The sequence below is a fragment of the Myripristis murdjan genome, chromosome 1, assembly GCF_902150065.1.
Source record: "Myripristis murdjan chromosome 1, fMyrMur1.1, whole genome shotgun sequence".
NCBI classification, from domain to species: Eukaryota; Metazoa; Chordata; class Actinopteri; order Holocentriformes; family Holocentridae; genus Myripristis; species Myripristis murdjan.
Window position 1 is genome coordinate 7,280,754 of NC_043980.1, and position 22,021 is coordinate 7,302,774.

General features: G+C 39.8%; 1 protein-coding gene across 1 annotated transcript in view; it reads right to left on the minus strand.

Annotated features, from left to right (window-relative positions):
* Positions 1-3,463: 3,463 nt before the first annotated feature.
* Positions 3,464-22,021, minus strand: part of LOC115358146 (venom factor-like) — a 44,137-nt gene continuing 25,579 nt past the window's right edge. Inside the window, exons 21-41 of the mRNA XM_030049997.1 lie at positions 20,388-20,597; positions 19,706-19,766; positions 18,506-18,589; positions 18,125-18,328; positions 17,083-17,158; positions 16,032-16,191; positions 15,750-15,860; positions 13,704-13,860; positions 12,625-12,788; positions 12,070-12,225; positions 11,852-11,911; positions 10,225-10,315; positions 9,514-9,565; positions 8,475-8,562; positions 7,738-7,827; positions 7,197-7,302; positions 6,649-6,738; positions 6,467-6,550; positions 5,076-5,156; positions 4,670-4,817; positions 3,464-4,171 (exon numbers count right to left, since the gene is read on the minus strand). Of these exons, the coding sequence (XP_029905857.1) occupies positions 4,027-4,171; positions 4,670-4,817; positions 5,076-5,156; positions 6,467-6,550; positions 6,649-6,738; positions 7,197-7,302; positions 7,738-7,827; positions 8,475-8,562; positions 9,514-9,565; positions 10,225-10,315; positions 11,852-11,911; positions 12,070-12,225; positions 12,625-12,788; positions 13,704-13,860; positions 15,750-15,860; positions 16,032-16,191; positions 17,083-17,158; positions 18,125-18,328; positions 18,506-18,589; positions 19,706-19,766; positions 20,388-20,597 (2,418 nt within the window). The 3' untranslated portion in view covers positions 3,464-4,026. The remainder of the gene's footprint in view (positions 4,172-4,669; positions 4,818-5,075; positions 5,157-6,466; positions 6,551-6,648; positions 6,739-7,196; positions 7,303-7,737; positions 7,828-8,474; positions 8,563-9,513; positions 9,566-10,224; positions 10,316-11,851; positions 11,912-12,069; positions 12,226-12,624; positions 12,789-13,703; positions 13,861-15,749; positions 15,861-16,031; positions 16,192-17,082; positions 17,159-18,124; positions 18,329-18,505; positions 18,590-19,705; positions 19,767-20,387; positions 20,598-22,021) is intronic.

Below are 22,021 nucleotides of genomic sequence, written 5' to 3' on the forward strand. Positions count from 1 at the left end.
ATTCACTTTTTAACAACTCTAAACATATGATTAACTTTTTTTTTCTTCATATTTAGTGACTTTTCTGATTTTATTGGGGACAACTGGGAAAACATAAAATTAATATCATGATATGTTTTCAGTGTCCTGTACACATTTTGGTGTTTCATTGGGGTTAGGTGTTATTTAAAGGACTATTTAGTATTCAAAAAGAGACATAAAATAACCAGCACATAAACTTGGGTAACATTTTTTTTTTTAAGAATAATTTTTTGGATGTTAAAATTTCTGATAAACAACAACTGATAAAAAAAATGAAGGTAACAGGGGGTTACAAGAATTTGAAGGTAACAGGAGGGTTGATGTTTTATTTTGTCATTTTCAGGAAACACTAATTAATTTTTTTCCCTGTCAGAAACAAAAGCCGGGAAGATGAGGCAGGTCCATCTCAGCTGTACTCCACGGTCCAAAAACCCTGTAAAAATGCCAGAGTTTGAACACAACAATGCAGCTGTGGTCTGTTATTGAAACATGCTGAAGTATCTAATGTGCATTTAACAGAGTGGCCATTTTGAGATGAAAGATATGTTTCTCAGGACACAACATGCAGCAATTCACAGTATATTGTGAAGAACTGTATGTAAAATCATTTGGCTTTGTGTTTTTTGCTTATATATATGCAACAACTCTTAAGAATATGCCTCTTTCCAAAAGTTGAAGCAAAGGGATAAAAATGTATCGGTATTCATGAGTTACCACCAGAAATAGTAAATATATTACACACATTACATACATATCTATTTTATTTATATTTTCATTTATTAAATTTATAAAGGACAGTGTGCACTTTCATAAGTTATTCACAAGAATAAAAAGATGAGTGCACCAGATTTAGCAGGGAAGCTAATTTCCATCTGCAGTCCTACAAAAAACATTAAACCAATCAACACACTTTTAAATTGCTTTTTTAAGTTGCTTTGCTTGTTTTGGATGTTTAGTCGACTAGAAACAAAAAATATTGGCCTTAATATTATGAGGCTGAAGTCATTAAAAATTTGAAATGTAAGCATTTTGTTGAAGTTGGAGAATTATTGCCGAAATATACGACCCTGTTGTTGCATGAAAGCACTCTGTTCCATTGTTTCTCTCTGATGACACAGAGTATCAGTTCATGTCTTCACTGCTCACCTCAACATGCAACGCCTATTCTGACAACATGGTGCTGACCAGGCTAATGTGGATCAGGATGATGTGCATCAGGGATATTCAACCCGCGGCCCATGCGTCATTTTTATGCGGCCCGCCACTGTCATATAATAAAAATATTATTATTCTATCTAATTATTGACTGTCTGTGGACAATTAATTTCTATCACTAACCAGAAGAGGGTGATAATGCATAGGCTATTGCGCTATTGCGCCTCCCGCCTTCTGACACACCGCCTCCCAACACATCGCCTCACTCCTCCCGACATACCGCTTCCTGACACAACGCCTCCCGACACACTGCTTCCTGACACACCGCTACCCGACACACCACCTCCCACCTCTCACACACCGCCTCCCGACACACTGCTTCCCAACACAACGCATCCCGACAAATTGCTTCCCAGCACAACGCCTCCCGCCACCACGGACAGCGACTTGATATTCTGTTCAACACCACGGACAGTGACTTGATTTTCTGCTCAGCACCACGGACAGTGACTTAAACCATGGCAACCTGGTCAGCACCACTGACAGTGACAGAAACAAACACTAATCTGTTCAGCACCCTGGACAGCGACTTGATATTCAGTTCAGCACCACGGACAGCGACTTAAACCACAATAACCTGGTCGGCACCACAGACAGCGCCATCAACAAACTAATACGTTCAGAACCACGGACAGCGACTTGACATTCTGCTTAGCACCACGGATAGCGACTTAAACCACGATAACCTGGTCAGCGCCGCAGACAGCGACATAAACACAATAAATCCGGTCAGCACCATGGACAGCGACTTGGTATTCTGGTTGGCACCACTGACAGCAGTTTGGAATCGAATGTAGTCATAATTTCATAGAATTTATCCTCAATGACTGCCATGTATTCTAATCTGTTTAGCAAGTGGTCAGCACAGCCTCCGATCTCCAAAAGACTGCACTGAATTGATACAATGTATCAATTCATGTGTGCTCAGTGTTCCATTCCAGTTTTACAATGTATCAGTTCATGTGTGCTCAGTGTTCCATTCTAATGATACAATGTATCAGTTAGAGCCCAGCCAAGACTACTGACTGCTGTGAGTCAGAGAAAAAGTGCATTAGCAGAGTCTCAACCCTCTTGAACTTGTCCATAGATTTCCACACACATCATGCTGCGTTCACTTGATTTCGGGGTGACCTGTTTTTTAAGAGTAGCAGCTGCCACCTCTTTCCATCCCCTAGCTCTGCCATTGAATTAATGTATCCTACATTACTATAGCCTCCAATTACTGTGTAACCTGCATGGTATTACTATGATTACCGTTCCACTCTAGCATGCAACTTGGCAGCCAGAAGAAAAGAAAAAAAAGAGGAGAAAGAAAAAAAAAATCACTTGTAAGGTCCATTTCAACCACAGGAACTTTCCTGTTCTTGGGATTTTTTTTTTTTTTTTTGACTGACTTTTTGATGACTTTCAGATCATCCCGGAACTTTAATGGGTGTGGCTCACACCCAAAAAATTTCTGATTGGTCAAACACACAGTGCAGCTGCTTTAGTTACAGCTTCATTCATAAAACAAGGAAGCACTGCTGTATCAATTCTGGACCCGTTTTGTGGGCAAGGGGAGGACATTTCTCTTTGATAAAAGCAAAATAAAAGTGAGGCGTGGGCTTCCCAACTCATTTTTACAAAAAAAAAAAAAAAAAAAAAGAGCTCCAGAGAATAATACTGTAAAACGTGTCAGTAGTCTTTCAGCAAGGGGATTAAAATAGGTGAAATAGCCTGATGCTTGATGATTGTAAAAAATGACGGGTAAAACAGCAGCCTATGTTTCATATGTCAGTGGAATAATTTGCTGAATATTTGTGGATCTTTTTGAGGAAATGCAGACAGCGATGGGCTGAAGGAACCTTATTACTTCCTTGAAATGTTCCCTTGGTAATACTTTACCCAGGTCATTTGGGTTTAAAACCGGCTTTGGACTGTTGATAGAGGTGGAAGTAACTAATTACATTACTCACCTTCTGTAACTGAGAAGCCTTTTTGAGTATTTTTGAAGTCAATAATTTTACTTTTTACTGAATTTGTGCTTGAGTTTTGTCTTTCACTACATTTTAAATCACATCCATTACAGAGAACAAATGATCAATGACAGATTGTATTGGATAGTATTTAATATGGAAGAAAAGGTGAGGAATAGCCTCATCAGGGTAGAGTTTACTGTGGCTTATATGAAAATATTAAGAAAGCAGAGACAAAGACAAGCAGTGTTTTCCTTTCACTGTTGGTACTTTTATATATTTTTCCTCCTTTACAGGGGACTTTTCATAATTTTGACAATCTAATAACATGTAGCCAGTGATTCATTTGCACATTCTGCATAAACTGGCTTGTAAGTTCATAGATCTGTAAACTACACACACATTGTCCTGTAAATCTGATAACAATACTATTATTTTGCTACAATGCCCTAATTTCCCCACGCATACTCTTAAAAACATCTGTAACATTTTGTTAGAGGTGTAATACTGTTGAGGATGTTCTTAGCTCTGATTATGAATACTTGGGTGCTGTCTGTTGGTGGTGCTCAGTTCTACCTCATGGTTCTACCTCATTGCATGTCCATTGCACACTACAGAATGACATCTTGGGTATGACCATAACAGACAAAACAGTTTCATTTCTCACCAACACATCAACAAGAACTGGTTGATCTCAGGATATCCCATAACCTTATTGCACAGACTCAATTCCAAATTAAATCACTGAATCCATGTGTCCACAATCGATTTGTCTGCCGTCCGAAAGACAGAACAGCACAAAGAGATTTTGATCCCAGACGGCGGCTGTAGGCCTCTACACCCTGCAGGCATTGAAGGACAGTTCATAGGCAGCCTGCTCCAGGCCAATGCATTTAGCCCGGAGGCTGGGGTTGCTCGAGCACTCAGCAGACGAAGGCCAGCGCTCCACCCACGTGTTCTTACTTAATATATATATGAACCTGACAAGAAGAAACAAGGAAGGAGAGAGAACAGTTAATATATATTTACAAGGCAGCTGATTCGAAAGAAGAGACTTTTCCAAGAGACAAATTGTTATGGCAATTTTTGCTATAATTGCTTAAGTTTGCCTGCAAAGGGTGACAGGGTTGGTGGACTGCTTAATGCTAATGCTTTTCAGATTCAATCCAATTTTCAGTGTCGAGGTTACATATCAGTTTGACATTATAATTTTTATCCATAACATTTATCCACATTACTACACCATTTGGTTTGGCCTTGACTTGTTATTGCACAGGCAGAATTGTCAGGAAATTAGTTTTTCCTATCCTCTTTTCTTGACAGGAGTTTAGAGCAGCAGAGGAGTGTGTTTAAATGAAAGAAAGAAGGATACTGATGATTTAACTTTGATCACTCTGTTAATATTGATCAACGTTGTATCTATTGAATTTTACAGTCCAATCAGTGTTTTTCTGGTTCCTGTCATTCAGTCTCCTGACCTGTTGGTGTCGCTGTCTATGGTCCACTGGTCCTCTTCGGGGCCCATGATCAGGTATTCGGAGCCCACTTGCATGTTGAGGCCCTCTCTGCAGCTTCCATGGGACATGAAAAACCTCTTCTGGCCCGCCGCGACCCCAGCCTCCACGCCTGTGGGGTGGAAAGAAGAGATTTGGAATTACACATAACTGGACTTTTTTATACCTGCAGTATGTCACATTTTTTTATCCATAAAAACAGTTAACACTCTTTCCTTATAATCATACCACTCACAATCAGTGCTATTTTAAACACAAAACCATGAACAAATATTAACATTTGATAACATGTCTTAACAATTTTTGTTGCTTCAGTTTTGTATAGATTACTGTAAGTAAATTTGGATTTAGGGGATTATTAGTGACTCACCCAGCTTAATAACCTGTGTGATCTCCATCTCATATTTGTCATAATTACTCTGACTGACATTCAGGACTTTCACCTGGAAGACTGGAGGACAAGAAGAAAATCTGTGTCATTTTTTAAACATCACATCTTAAAAGACAATTTTACTCCTTTCGGTCAAGTTGCAAGTGCAGGTTTAATTCTCATTTTTAGTCATTACCTTATTTATACCGCTGGTTTTCCTACCCTACCCTTTTATTTTGCTGATATTTATCAAATATACCAAATACCATGAACCAAATTTACATAGCTGCAAAAATCCAAAACAGAATAAAATCTGCTCACACTTTAAACACTTAAAAAAAAAACAAAAAAAAACAACTGAAGATCTGGATGCTGAACAGGTTATCATGACAACACATCCATCTCTAGGTATTAAGGTTGGGTTTCTGAACCTCCGGGTTTTATTTATCTTCATTTTATGCTGTTTTTTTTTAAAATGTGCCTGCCTCCCTGCCATGAATTTCTAGGACCACAATGGAAATAAGTCTTGTGACTTTACTGTTATCCTGACTTATTTTATTTTATTGTATGCTCATGTGTGTACTGTATTTTTTAATTAGTCAAATAAAATCAGTAAATCAATCAAACAATCAACCAACCAGGCATAGGAGTTTAGTTATGAAGGGAAAAAGAATAAAGGCTTTGCATGACCTTACTGGAATAATCCAATTAATTTAAGTAGTATTAAATGTATTTACGGATCAGCACACTTGATCTACACATTTTTTTCAATCTTTGAAATCCTGTTTTATTCAAATGAAAAAAAGTGTACCAGTTTCCTCTGTTCTTCTACCATGGAAGCCAATGTTTGTTTCATTTTTTTTTTCCCAGACAGAGAAAACATAATGAGACGACGTACACACCTGCAACAGGGCCTCCTTCACATGTCAGAACACCACAGTCGGTGTGTAATACTGTTTAGCACATACTAACAAGGGCCATAAGTCATTTTTTCATATAGACTCTGAGTATACAAACACAGTAAAACACAGTTTAAAAAAAAAAGTTACTGATAAATAAATAATAACATAAGTTAATTAATAAGATTTATTTTTATCTTATTTTTTAATCAGAGATAGACTTAATATAATTCACATAATTCTCACATAATTCTCGCATAATTGCGAGAATTATGAAAGTTATGAAAGTTAAAAAAGGATAAAAGAAAAGGAATGAAAGAAAAGGAAAGAAAGAAAGAAAGAAAGAAAGATACTGTCAGCATCACTAAGTGGCATATCATATGATTTTTAAAGCAACTTCAATGCAGTCTAATTACAGTGTTTTTGTCTGCAGTGTGTGTGTGTGTGTGTGTGTGTGTCTGTGGTGTAGCTGGGTGACAGCGAGGAGCGTACCGTGGTGTAAGGTCTGGCAGGCGAACGTCTCTCGTGCTTTGTCAGGGAAGTTCTGGCTGTCGTCCTTGGTGACGCAACAGTCGCCTAGAGTTTACAGACACAGTTAAACCACACACAGACACACACACACACAAACCACAAACCACACACACACATGGTTACAGACGTGTGCACAGTCTCACCCTGTGTGCAGCGGCAGACGTCGTCCCTGCAGATCTGAGCGAGCTCGTCCTTGTCCTCGCTGGGTGTGTACGTCCGGCTGCAGCGGTGGTCTGACAGAGAGAGCAGGCGAGAGAAAGACATTTCCTCAAATTTCACCGATGTTCACGCTGCTCGATTTTGCTTGGGGCCCCCAAATTCCTTGAGACGGCCCTGCACTGAGGTGATAATATCTATCTAACAAAATGAAAAAACAAAGATGACTCCTTACTTATTACATTATTTATTTTCTTGCCATAGATAATTTGCACCTTGTATTGTGTTAAGTCTGTAATTTTACCACAGACAACAGCACAGCAGAGGCTAGAAAAGGATTAACGAGTTTTAATGTAATGTGATTTGAACAACTCAGTCTATTTGGTAATTTCAGTCATAATTTAAAGCTCCCTTGAAGGTCCCAAATCACAAATCTAAAAATAAATACATGTGTTTTAAAAACTGAGGATAACACAAGGCTTCTTTCCATTGTGGTAAAGAGATGACATGATGATGAAATTTTGTGTTTTTCTACCTGGATTGTAATACTCATAGACGGTGACTGGGGAGGGCTGCAGCAGGCCGACCTTGAAGCTCTGCTGAAGCTTGAAGATCAGGATCTCTGGCTCTTTGTGAGACACCTGATAGGACAGGAGAGGAGAGGAGAAAACAGAGGAGTCAAGTGGAGTAGAGTAAGTTTGGAAAATCGGAGTTGAACAGAGAAGAAAGGTGAAACATTGCAAAAGGAGAACAGAGCATAAACAAACATGGCGGAAGTGAAAACAGCAGAGTGGAGTAAAGCAGCACAGAGCAGAGTAGGAGCATAGACGGGCTGAGTAAAGTCCAGTAGAAGAAGAGGAGGAGTGTCATTGACAATTGAGTAAAGCAGGGTAGAACATATTACACCAAATCAACAGCACAACAGTGGAAAGCAGAACTGCGTGCAAAGGAACATATTGCAGAAAAGAACAGAATGGATGACAGGATGGCAGAGAAGAAAACGCCACAGAGAAAATCGATACAAACAGATTTTTTTTTTTGCTCTGTTTTCTTGCTGCAGCCTCTCGTGTCGTTACCTTGAAGAGGTGGAGGATCAGCGAGCCTCTGTCGCTCAGGTTGTCAACAATCTGGAAGTTACTGACGTAGCGGTCGACTGAGTTGGACAGCTGGACACACACACACACACACACACACACACACACACACACACACACACACAAAGAGAATCAGTTGGCAGCACTGGCCCAGAAAAGTGATTACCACCGCCCTCTAGGAGAAATCATTAGCTACTGCAAGTCTAAGGAGCCAATAAATACAATTTTCACTACCTCAGATCACAAAATGGCCAAAATACGTGCAGGATTACTAATCAATACCATCAAAGGTGCTAAAATTTCTAGTTTTAAAAACTTTCTGACTCATATTCTCTTTTCAAGCAAAAACTACTTGTCTCTCCTTATGTAAACTCACTTTTCCAACTCATTTTGGATCCATATCCAGTTAGGAAGGCAAAAAAGCTTCATTCTCCAAAGCCAAAACAGCACAACAACAACAGCACATTACAGGACTTTGCATAGCGATGTATTGAATCCTCACTTGTGTTGGTTCTCTGCTTGGCACACCACTTTAATTAACAATTCTAGTAAGGGTTTGTTTTTTGTTTTTTGTTTTTTTTTTAAACAAAATATTCAAAAAACCTAACATAGTACATTGTTAATGAGATAGTGAAACATTTTTCAGTGGTTTTGACCCTAAAAGCTCTTTTTTTTTCTACACTGCTGCTATTTGAAAACGAGTGTTAGGTGCTGATTACCATCTCCAGGTCAGAGTTATCTGGGGTGAAGCCAGTGGGCAGACTGATGTCCAGAACCACCATCCTGACATCCATGGGTCCTAAAGCTCTGTGAGAGAGGAAGAGAATGAAGATAAAGTAAAATAGTAAACCTGAGAGGACATGAACATACACACAAAGTTCATGATTCATGTTCACAAAATAGTGATCAGAATGTTTGTGTGTAAGGCTAGAGGCGAGAGGCAAGAAAGGCTAAGGCTAGGCTTTCTAGGTTATTGAGGCTACGGCTATAAATTTGAAATTTGAAACTTTGGCAATACATTTTTCAGTTTGCACAGCCATAAATCAGACACAACACCTACAACAGATTTAATCCTTATACAATAGACACTGATCTGGTTTTTAAATTTGTTCTTGCCAAATTTGAGAAAATAACTACACACTCAGCACACACACTGCACCCTCCTTAGACTTTCTTTAGACCTTCTTTATTGTCATTGCACAAAAAAACACAGCAGTGAGATTTTGGCAACGAAATGTCATTGCTTGGCTTCCGTATTACAACAGAGATGGAATTGTGGGGCAGTTTAAATAATTAAAATATAAACTATATAACTAGGGCTGGCCTGGTAGTTCTTTTTGGTGATTTGGTGATTTTGGTGAATGTTGAACTTGAACATGTTGCATGGTTGGTACATACGGTAATGTTCAGTTGCATTGTGAGTGCCTAAAATATAATTTAAAAGATTTGGAGGTTCGGTGTAATTTGGAACGACAACCATTCATATAGTTTCATATCAATCAGGCAGGTTGTAAATGAAAAATTCAGGCCCCATTAGGCCAATTGGTATAGTTTTTTAAAATGAGCAGTGGCTAAATGTATAATCTCCAGCATTTAGTCAAACTGGACCGCTGGTGTCTGAGATATGCAGTAAGAGGTATGATGGACAGAAAACACGGACCCCTCCACTGTTGGACTATCATTGAGCAAGGCACTTCACCCCCAGCTGTTGCACACACACATTATGTAAGACGTAGGAGGCACCAGAACAATAATCACCTCACTTTGATGGTGATCTCGTAAGATTTCTCCACATCTGCTGGAGGCTTCTCTGTTGTGGAGAAGAAAAACACAAAATCATTTTTTGAACTAACCATGGTTGGACATTTTGTCCTTTCGATGTGAATGCACATGACTGCTTTTATTCTCACTGCATTGCAAGTTTGTAATGTAATTATTAATGAGGTAATGGCATAATAATCCCCATACATGATATGCTTTACACTGCATTATGTTATTGATCAGGATTGTATGACTGCATATTAGGGCCATTGTAGGGGGAAAAAAATATGGAGCTAATATTCAGAGAAAGAAAAACAGAATTTTGAGATTAAATTTCCAAGAAAAACTCAGATATTCTCTGAGATTAAAGTGGTAAATTTATGAGAAAAAAACTCACAAATTTATGAGAAAAAAAAATCAAAAATTCTGCGATTAGGAAGTCAAAAATTTACAAGGAAAAAAAAACTCTGAAAAGTGTTTTTTCTTTTAAAAGCCAAGAACCAGATTCAGCAAAGTGAAGCAATGTTATCCAAAAAAAGAAAGAAAGAAAAAAGAGCACCTAAATCTCAGAGAATATCTGAGTTTTATTTTTTTTTCTTGGATTATCTTAATGTGCCTGATGTTATGCTGTGTTATCCATCGCGTTAGACGTTGTTATGTGTTATGATGCTGTTATAAGTTCTGCTGAGCAGTCAGAACTGCAGCTACCGCTGGACTCTGCGATGGCAACGCTGAGCTCGAAGTTGTTGCAGGGCATTTTCTCGTCCACCTCGTGCAGCTGGTTGTAGTAAGTCACAACCTGAGGTCATCAGGATGAGACGCCGCAGGCAAAACAAGGAAACACCCAAGAGACAAAAATTAGTACCAATCAATAATACAAAAAGAGAGAAGTTCTACAGATCTACTGTTGGATAAATATCTTGTATGTTAAAAAAAAATATAAATTTCAGGAAAAAAACTGACTGACAACCACATTGCCAACCATGTATTTATGATTATTTATCCCAAGCTTTGAATTTGGATTTCACAAAATTTGGAGTCTGGCTCTACTCTTAAAGCAAAATTGAGTTTTGGTAGATATATGAGTCCACATGGTGGTGTGTATATATATATATATATATATATATATATATATACACACACACACACACACACACACACATATACACTACTCACAAAAAGTTAGGGATATTCGGCTTTCGGGTGAAATTTCAGGATGAACCTAAAATGCATCATAACCTTTACAGGTGAACTTAATGTGACCTTCCGTAAACTTTTGAATGCACATGTCCAACTGTTCAGTGTTTCAGTTCTTTTTGCACAAGTTGCTGTTCTCTAACAAGGAGTTTAACGGCAAAATTCACATCAGGTGTTTGATGCTCCAGCTCATCGAGGTCGTATCATTAGGGAACGGCTGCTGGAGACTGGGGTACCTCAGATGGAGTGGCCTGCACTTTCTCAGACCTGAATCCCATAGAAAACCTATGGGATCAGCTGAGTCGCCGTGTAGAGGCTCGGAGCTCTATACCCCAGAACCTCAATGTCCTGAGGGCCGCCCTTCAAGAAGAGTGGGATGCCATGCCTCAGCAGACAATAAGTCGACTTGTGAACAGCATGAGACGTCGTGGTCAAGCTGTAATTGATGCTCAAGGGCACATGACAAGTTATTGACACTGACATTTTTTGTTGTGGTATATCCACCACTGTTGTTGGCTTTTGTTTCAAGAAATTGTTTGAGATGAGGAAATCACCAGTGTATGCTTCTACTTAAATGCCCTACTTTCATGATATAATATCACTGTAGCGTGAACTTTTTACAGTTTCCATAAATTTCATCTGAAAGCCAAATATCCCTAACTTTTTGTGAGTAGTGTATATATATATATATATATATATATATATAAGTTTGTGTACACATGTATGGGGGGGGGGGGAATTGTGAATATAATATCTGGTTGGATCCACCTTCTGACTCAAATAGGAATAAACAAGAACATTTCATCCAATGATGGGCCCCGGGACAGGTTGTTTTATTTTATATTGGCAAATTCTGCTTTGTTCATATTTGTTTATGTGCTAAGAGGTGTTTTGCAGTGCTAGAGATATGAGTGGAAGGGAAAAAATACAGTGTTGTATTAGCAGCCCCAGGAGGCACATAATGATTGATGAGGATGTTTCACCACCATGTGGATGCCAGGGGAACTACAGGCTACTAAAGTGCAATTTTGCTGTAGGGGACAGGCAAACTTGAGCCGTACGTTAAAAGTGAAAATAAAAATTTGAGTCACTTTTTTTGCAGTAATATCCATTTAAAGAGGCGGTCATGTTGTCATACCTCCAGTATTCCCTGTCCATTCCCTCGAGCCTCAACTTCAAACTCCTTATCCAGTGGCACCTACAAAAAACACCAGAGAGCAAGAGGACATCATTGGTGAAATGCTCGGAAAAGAGATTTTAAGTATACCTGAAATTTAATGTTTTGGGGAAATGGTATCGATCTATAACGACAAATGCATTTTTCATTGCATTCGCTTTGAGTTTCGTCTCCTTTACCTTGGAGGAGCGTGCCACGTAGGAGGTTTTGGGTTCGAAATGGTAGCGGAGGTCACTGCGCCCCGGTACCCTGACGTCCACATGCAGGCTGAGGTCCAGTGGAGGGGGGTTGTTGATCAGGTACTCCGACAGGGCCTGGAGCACCACCATGGTGGGCTGAAGGGAGAGGCAAAGGTTACTCAACACTTTTACAATCTCAGAAGCCGCTCTGCACTTTTGTCATTGCCATTTCCAAACCTCATTAAAGGAGGTTCACCAAGTCATAGCTACTGCCTCAACTTGATCCCTCTGAGATAGTTGGATCAGCAGGATCATTCACAAGTGCAAACCAACAGGGTATCAGTTTGGCAGGGAATTTTATTTTGAAGGGAAAAGGTGGATGAGAGAAGATGTTTAAAGAACTGTGAAGGTTTTATTGGTTGAAATTTTAATTTACACCCACTAGAGCAGGATGATGCCACTATTTAGCGTACTTTGAGATCATTTCATGGGGACTTTAAAGAGACTTTTACAAGTTAGAGGAGCTGCAGCCTCCAGGCCACCCCCTGGTGGTACCTGAGTGGAACCGAAGCCTCCTCCTCTCCTCCGCTGGTCGTTCAGCCATTTGAAGGGTGCTGCAGCTTCCTCCATGCGCCCGAGCTTCACCAGGGCCAGCAGGGCGTAGCCGGTCGCCTCCAGGGTGAACAGGTGGTTTTCCGAGTCATGCCACCTGCTTTTATCTGGAAAAAATACAGCAGGACGATCTGTGTAACTCCATAGTTGAGAACCTTTCTGTGCATTCAGGTTTTGTTGGGTGTATGACTTTCTCCTGCCGAAAACTCCATCTGAACACTCCTTCACATTGGATAATCATCTTGGGGAAAGAGGAATGCTGGTGAAGCGACACTGGCCAACATGGTGGATAACAACATTATTTTGCCTGTTGACAAATGACAAAGTATTCAAATTGAATTGCAATCAGTCTACCAACTAGTATGTCTCTTTGGTTGTTTTATGGTCAAGACCCAGCTAAGAGAGGCAGAAACAGTACAAACACTCCATACATATTGAGACTTCATAATGCACATACTTTTGATACAACATATACATAGTGCACATACTTCTTAAAATTTGTAGGGCACATATTTTTATATTTCACATTTCTCTCTATCTTTTCATAATTTTATTCTTCTCTTGAGAATTTGAGCAACTGCAACTGACCCAGTCTCCCCTTGGGGATCAGTAAAGATTTTCTGATTCTATTATCGCTTTATCACCTCCATTTGACTGACCAAAAAAGCACACAAATATCATGCCCATAAGTCTGGCATTAGTTATATAAAGTTTTTCAGAGGCAGAGAAATAATCTTATACACCTCAGCAGGTGGACCCAAAAACAAACAAAACTGCAATAAACACACAGTTAAATAACTGACAAAACCTGAATAACGAAGAGGGAGCTCTGGTCAAAATAAAGCCTGACTGGCAGATTAATTTGTGTGAAAATGGTGCTTGTTTGGTTTTAACCCACTGAGGAGCCACCTGAAGCCAAATCCGCATTCAGAGAGGAAGCAAGACGCATGGATCAGTGGAAGGAAAGAGATAGATGGAAGAGATGGAGATGACCATCATTTGAAGAAAAAAGAAGTGCACACCTGGAGATGCTGCTGCAAGTAAGGGGAGCACAGGGTTGAAGTGTGCGTCTTTTCCAATCAGAGCCATCGCATACGAGGAGATGGCCACCGTGTACGGCCTCCTCAGCGGTCTCGTCAGCGCCCTCTTCAGGTAGTCAGCCGTCTTACGGATGGACGCCTACAGAAAACACAAATCATATTATTACAATCAAAACGGTTACCGCTGTTATTACAGCTAATGTTAATGTCAGTTACTGTTCCTACAGTTAATGTTTTTTACTCTTCATACAACCCTGACTACCTCTGCCACTATGAATGAATGAATTATTATCATCATCAAGATCAAGTTTGGATAGTTCTTGAATCCCAGTACCAGGCGTCGGGTTCTGTCACTTGGTCTCATGGTTTCACGCTAACTCTGAACCTCCGTTGGAGCGGGTTGTTCCTCAGGTTTAGTTTATTTTCTTATGTTGTTTAAATTGTTCATATTTCTATTTTTTTCTGTATTCCTTGTTTATAGTGTTTATATTGCTTGTTGCTATTTATTATCTGTTTATATTGTAAATTATGCTTCATATTTTGCTATCCACTTTGCTGCTGTAATGCTTGAAATTTCCCCACTGTGGGACTAATAAAGGAATATCTTATCTTATCTAATCATCATTATTATCTTTGATCCCTCTTTTACTGCGCCTCACTGGTCTCTATTCTATCATGCCTCCTATTTTTTTTTTTATCATTACTTATGCATGGTTGTATCTTCACTGTATTGGTTTATTTCCATTGTATTGTTAAGCACTTAGTATTGTAATTTTACAAAAAAAAAAAAAAAAAAAAAAAAAAAAAAGCTATATAAATAAAGTGTGATTTGATTTGATTTGACTTAAAAACTCCAAGTCCACATATGACTAAAAATACACACATTTAAACAAGGGCTATAGTTCCATTTATACAGCTACAGTCTAAATGACTATGCTTTATCTTATTTTTCAAATATTTTTCAGTTACTACTGTTACTAGGCCAAGGACTACTACCAACGAGTATAATAATGAACATTTCAAAACAAAAATTTAAAAATGTTTAACAGACAATTGAACAGTAATTAATAAAAACAATGGTAAACAATAGTAAAAAACAAAACAAACAAACAAAAAAAAAAAAACTGCTGGACATGAATCAGGGTTAACACAATACAAATGCCTCTCAAAACTACCAAAATCATTTTATTGACTCTGACGCCCATGAACTAAAACACTGACCGAGTGGTGATTTCCTTTTCCCAATCAGTCAGGATGGGCAATACCAGACTTTTAAAATTCAATACTGATATATTTTGTTAAAATATTACCGATACCGATAAAATGGGTGTCTCATTTTTTTAAAATAACAGTCATTCTTAGGGAAAAAAGGTCATTGCACGTAATATTTATTTATCTATTTATTTATTTAATCATTCATTCATGGCACATCCATTAAGGTTCATGACAAAAGCTTGGAACAGAGGGAGCTGCAGGAGACTTGGAGCCTCTTGTCGCTTTTGTTCAGCTTCTTTGAAACTGTCGGGGTGTGATTTCAAACGCTTAAAAAGGTTACTGGTGTTACTGCTGGGTGGGACCTTTACATCACAAATTGTGCATCTTGATGTGTTTGTATCAGTAACAGCACACCACGCTGCGTTTTCTTGTTTCCAGTCTCTCTGTGATTCGTTCTGTGCGCAGTTGGGTCTCATATCATAGGTTTTCCACAGACCAGTTTATATGTGTGGGCTGTTTATTTGCACAAACATTATACAAAAGTACTGACAACGTTTGAAATTGTTGCAGCCATCCCTGTTTTGTTTTTATGTAATTTTATTATTGTATTTTTTTTTTTTTTAAGGAATTGATGCCAAATGAGTAACTTGTGAGTAACAGAGTATCGGTTCCACAGTATCGATCTGCCTGTCCCTGTCCGGGTACACTGCTAAACTGAATTGCCCCTTGGTGATAAATAAAGTTGTCTGATTCTGATTCTGATTCCTCCAACTCAGTTCAAAGTGACACTGGAGGTTTTTGTGAATGCGTTACCCGAATGTCAATGTCTCCGCTGCACTTGATCCCTGCCTCCCTGGCCTCAGCCAATGCTATGAGGACGAAGGCCGTCAGAGTCGTCTCAGCCTCTTTGCCACGGAGACCGCCCTGAACACACACACACACACACACACACACACACACACACAAAGGGAAGTCAGGGTCTTACTGAATCATTTATAAAAATCCTACATAGCTATATATCAAGTGGGCATTAAATCTTAACTGCTGTAATAATACTGATAATGATAAAATAATAGTATTGCTTTTGTGTCTCACAGTCATGGTGGTGCTGTAGACTGGGTTGTCCTCTTTGAAGTGGCCCATGGACATCTGCTTGTTCTTCAGCAGGAAGATCAGAGCATCACACACTTGCTTCTCGTCGATGCCAACAAGAGAGTGAGCCATGGAGAAAACCTTCACCACGTAGGCCGTGATCCTGGCGTTTAAGAGTTAAATCTGATCAGCCAACATTTGTAAAAGCACATCACGTCCGCATGCTCTCAGCGCCGTGCAGTAACAAGACACATTTAACAGTTTAACATATTCTTGATGTTTGCAATTTCTTCGTTTTTTTTTCTTAGCTGTAGATTTACCAGTGCATCTCAAAAATGGAAAACCAATCTGAAAGTTACTAGAAATAATCAGATTACGTTACTGAGTTTAGGAAGTGTGTGTCATTACAGTTTGATGAGTTAACCTGTGACTGAAAAATGCTGAACAATTCTCTGTTTCATAAGTTATTATGGCTTCCCACTTGGTTAAGGTCAGGGTTATGGTTGGATGAGGATTTATGTCAAGCTTTTTTTAGCGAATGGGCGACATGGGAGCAAATTTTATGACCAATCACAGCAGTTGTGGGCTGATGTTGGAACTCCGGTGGGATCCATAACAACTCTTATGGCTTTGATTTGGTTTTAATTTTAGTTTGTTGGTTATGAAAGTGCCGATCACCGCAAAAATAATCTTTATATCATCATCAATTCACCACGGTGCCTAAGTTTTGGAGACATCCTGCTGACAAACTGACAGACAAGCACAACTAAGTTTTCTCGGTCAAGTTAAAAGTGAGAATTTGGCGATAAGATTCACTTGAAAAAAGGAAATAATTGCAGAGCGGTTATGTCAAGCACTGAATGACTGATATGTTCCCTTCTTTGCTTTCTACCTGCCACATGATGTGACATTTACTGTCAAGACAAAGATAAAACCGCTACGAACAGAAACTGAAGCCTAATTAATGGTAAATCCAAAGAAAAATACCAAACCGCTTTACGAGTGACTTTATGAGTGAGTACTTGATGCCTAAAATGTAATGTAAAGACTGTACCATGTACTGGAGCCCTGGTTCCTGTAGGGGGGGTAAGAGCCATCACTCTTGCGGTAGGCAAGTTGGTTCTCATAACCTGTAAATACACAGCCACATGGGATACTCTCAAGATGGGACGTGTATGAGTCAGAGACACATGTATTCTGTTTTCTGTCAACGCGGAGGAATGACAGCAACCTCGCTCCAGACTCTTACCCATCCATTCCTCAACAAACATATATTCATCAAGTCCTCCTGCTGCTTGTTTTGTTATTTTCACATGTTAGCTGGTGTGTTTTGCAATTTTCTTTTCTCTCTCTGTGGTTCTTCTAAAGTTTTCTTCCTTCTTTTTTCTGTGTTTCATCTGTTGGTATCAGAGAAAGTTTTTTTCTTGTCCACTATATGAGGGTTAAGTCAGGGGTTGTTATAAACTTCTGCACCTGTAAGGCCCTTTGAGACTGTAAATACTGATTTTGAGCTCTAAATAAACTTCAGTCCATCTATAGATACGTTCTTCCAAGCAACTATTTGGAGCTTTCACTTTGTGTTGATTTTGGCGGCCCCTGTGGACAAAATCGGTAGTGTTTCCTGGAATAAAGGCTGCATTTCACGTGAGCACCGCCGCCTCGTGACGTAAAGATCTTGATGTGGCCATGTTGTGAAAGCAAAATTAAGGAAGCTGTAAATGTAGCACTTGACAAGATGCACATGCAAACTGCATGAAACTCCTTGTAGTTGCTTAACCATCCATTAAGCTATCCATTTAGCTGTTCATTCATTCATCCATACAAACACAGAAGTCCATCTACCTTTGGGCAAATTGAATAGTAGGCAACTGGACTTGTATTTGTCTTAGGAAGACGTTTCGGCTCTTATCCAAGGGGCTATATCAGTTCGTATGCGTCGGTCTTTCTAGTCCGCACTAGTCTGACTCATCCATCTACCAATTTATCTAAATGCCCACCAACCATACATTCTTAATCCATCCATCCAGTCATTCATTCATCTATCTGTCCAGTTTGTTATCTAGCTCCCATCGCTGCACTCTCTTCCTGTCCATCACCTCTCCTGATGTATCGGAGGGCCTCGGCCTTGCGCTCCACCCCAACGCTCTCCCAGTCTTCACTTCGCTCCAGGTAGAGCGTGGCGATGAGCGGCAAGGTGATGCTGGCCAGGTTCTGCTCCACACAGCCGCCAGGCATCCGGATCAAAGAGGCCAGGGAGTCATCACTGATCGCGTTGTCAATACTGTCCGCCAGCAGGTTACCTGGGAGGAGGAACAGAGTAGAATGGAACAGGGGAGGTGAGGAAAGAAAAGGGAGGAGAAGAGAGGAGAAGAAAGAAGAGAAGAGAGAGATGAGATGAGTCAAGACAGGACAAGACACCTCTTCTGTCCATTTATATTTTATGGATGAACTTTCCCACCACTCTGTTGGTGACTGACCTCTGAGATTGACGTATGTCTCAGGATGAGAGTTTGGCACAACAGATTCCAACTCCACCCTGGGATAGCGAACCACCTGTGTGCCTGCAGCAGGGGGAAATACAGCAACAGGGTGCAACCTTTCACTCACATTTATCCAAATGCACCAGGAAACTTTGCAGGTTGGCAGCTTCAAATGGCAGGGAGAATTGATTGACTGGAAACTCCCAAAAATCCTGCAACATAAACTACACATTGCAGAGTGATTTTTAACCAACCAGTCTGGTCTGTGACGCTTTAAATCGAAAGAAACCAAAAATATGAGAGAGGAAAAAGATCTAACATGCAGCTCACTTGTGGTTCACTCTTTGATTTGCTACATCCTGACACCAGAATTAGCCTCAGCCCGATTCAAACTACTGGATCTCATTTATAGAGGATGGCATGTTCTTTGTTGCACAGGCTTATAAGATGAGTTTATTTTTTACGTAACATTTTTGCCTAAGGTAGCTTCAGTATCACATCACTATCACTGTCATGCATGAACATTCAAGGGAAAAAAGTGAATTTAATGTATGAAATTAGACTATAGAGTAGTATACAAACAAGTTTCTTTGCGGTTTGGTTATTTAATTGCCTCACTCCCCTCCCCTTTGGGTTGGTGTTAATACCACAAGAATTTTGTTTGTATAATTAAAGGGATTAGAGACACCTGGGACAGGAGACAGCTGGAAGAATGTCACCTGTTGAGACGGGGGAGCAAAACAGGTTTTTGTTGCTAATTAGAGTTTAGAAAGTATACCACTGAATTACACCTTTTTATTACACTTTTTGCTACTTTGAAAAGCTCATGAAGTGGCTTATTGACTGTGGGATTTCATTTGGAAGCCACTATAGCAGCTTTAACTCAGACCCACAAGGATTTCAGTTTTTTGTGATTATTGTGGCCTATAAAAGCTTAATTTTATGTCGGCTTCTCAGTACTGACTATACTGCAATTTATAATTTTATAACCATATGGTGCACGGCGTTAAATAGTGCTCTGTTAGTCTAATTTATGCCAACATAAAATTGTGTTAATTTCTACAGTTGTGAGCTTCTGTATTGTTGGAGTTTGTAGTGAATAGCTCTGGATGACAGCATCACACAAAGACCTAAAAGATGAGCATCAAATGTCAACAAATCATTACCAGAACATAAAAATATCCATAATTTCCTCACCGCCTTGTGCAGATGGGTTCAGCACAGCAGTCCAGACTTCAGTCTTCTGCACTCCTTCCATCTGTTTGGGTTCAGAAAGCAGGTCTGCTTTGTGAAAACTACCAAGCCTGATCCTACATCAACCCTAAACTGGCCTGTGTTATTTTAATGCACTAAACATGATTATTTATAACCTTTTGTTAACAGTGCTTATTATTGTGTTCAAATTTTGAACATTTATCATTAAGTACCACACAAATGAAGCACTGTTGCATTCGAGGAGAACAACCCCCCCTCATCTGCTCTTCACTATGGTTATTTCATTGCTAGTTCACCAGCCAAAGCCTCAGTAAAACCTTACATTTATTTTGTAGAAATGTATCTTTGGACTGCTGCTTAACTGTAGTCTATGCAGTGTTTGATGCCTTCACATTAAAATGTAAGGATGGATATGAAGTCTAAATTGAATTTTAGGCCAAGTTTATTTGTGCAGTTCACAGCAATGCAATTCAATCTGTTTTGCAAGCGATTAATAAGACATTTGACCATGGCTATATCAAGTTCAAGGCTTGGTTTGTGGTTTTTAGCAGTTGTTGCTGATTTTACTTGTTCTTCCTTAGCTCCAAAAATAAATACTGAAGTTTTATCTTTGTTTAATTGATGGGGCATTTTGATGCAGAAGTACTAATTGACCTTTACACACCACGACCCGAAGCGTTTTCTGGATGCGGTCTTGTCCCATGGAGTCCCCGGCCACCACCATCACCTGCACAGGAAGTTTCCCCACCACCAGCGGCACAATGGTATACGGCACCACCACAGAAGAGCCGGCTGGCACTGTCACTTTCTGTGTGTGTCTTTCATTGAAGGCAATGCTGCACATGCCCTCTGTCTTCATCAGCACCACTGTCACCTGGCAAGACACCAGTCACAAAAACATTTGCTGATGACACAAATGTAAACCCCCCAGCGTTCATCAGCTAATTCCTGAGTCACATTTTGTACTGAAATGATGAGCAATGATGTGAAGTGATTTGATAAAAACTGAGATCCATTTTCACCATTTATAACTTTTTCCTGCCATTTGTTATCAAGTTGCCATTTAGGTTGTTTTTTAAGGCGAGCAACCTCTGGTCCATAGAAGGGTGTAAGTAAAATATAACGTTAAAGTTAAAGATGATGAAAACGTTTATGAATTTACCAAATTTTGTTAACTTCAATCAAAAAACACTAATTTCCAAGGAGGTGCAAGTTGCTAATTTGATTTGAGAGTCATGTCGTTTAACTGACATTTAGATATGACGGCATTAGCAATAAAACTGAATGAGGCTAAACAAACAACCTTGGGATCGAGCTGAAGTTGAATACAGTCTTAGGCAGTTTTGTGGATCTATCTGGATAACTTAAGTGGCGTTATCTTGGGCTTTGGGCTGGTTTCAAACACAAAATCAACAAGCCCCCTGTTAGCGGTTTATGGAATTTGATTTAGGACCCAGACTTAGGATCACCCTCTGCACTCAGCCTGTGGCTTCATGCCTACGACTGAATCAAAACCGTGCTGATATCCAGTACAGCAGCACTGCCTCTTGTGTGGTGCTGCTTATATATTCCTCTGTCATTGCTGGACAGTTGCCAGAGTTCCACATGAATAATTCTTACATCGTTCAAGGCCTAGATCTACCAGCATGGTGACCTACCGCGGGTTTGGTGGCCTTTGCTAGATGATGATTTGCAGGAAACACAGACAGAACAACAAGCTAAGGTTACCCTTCAGCAATGTCTCCTGCTGCGGCATGGCGGTGGAGTGCCAAGGCAATATTTGCAATGTCTGCCCATTGATGGGGGCTGCAGAGGATTCACGGGCCAGTGTCTCTACAGAGCACCCAAGCTCGTTGGCATTGCAGGACGATACAAAAGAAGGCCACATTGCAGGGAACATGGCAGAGGCTGCAGAGAGGTTCTCAGAAGTGGTTAGGGATAAAGGGGGCTGATCCATGACTACGCCAATGTCAGAACCCATTGGCTAAATGGCCAAGTTTTCAGGTTTTCCTGTCATGGTTCTGAGTTTCTTGTGTTTTGGACTTTTGGTTTGGACTTTTCTGTGTTTTCCTTGTGTTTTGGTGTAGCTTCCTTTGCCCTGCTGTGTTTTCCACTTCTGTCTGGTTACTCAGTCTTGTTTGCCCCTTGTTTTCCCTGTGATTGTTTCTAGTGCTCCTTGAGTTCCTCATGTCATTTTGTAGTTTCTGTTAATAAATTACTTTTCCTCAATGCAACCTGCTCCTGCATTTGGGTCTGACGAAACCACCACTGACGTGATACATCCGTTGTAGCAGGAAA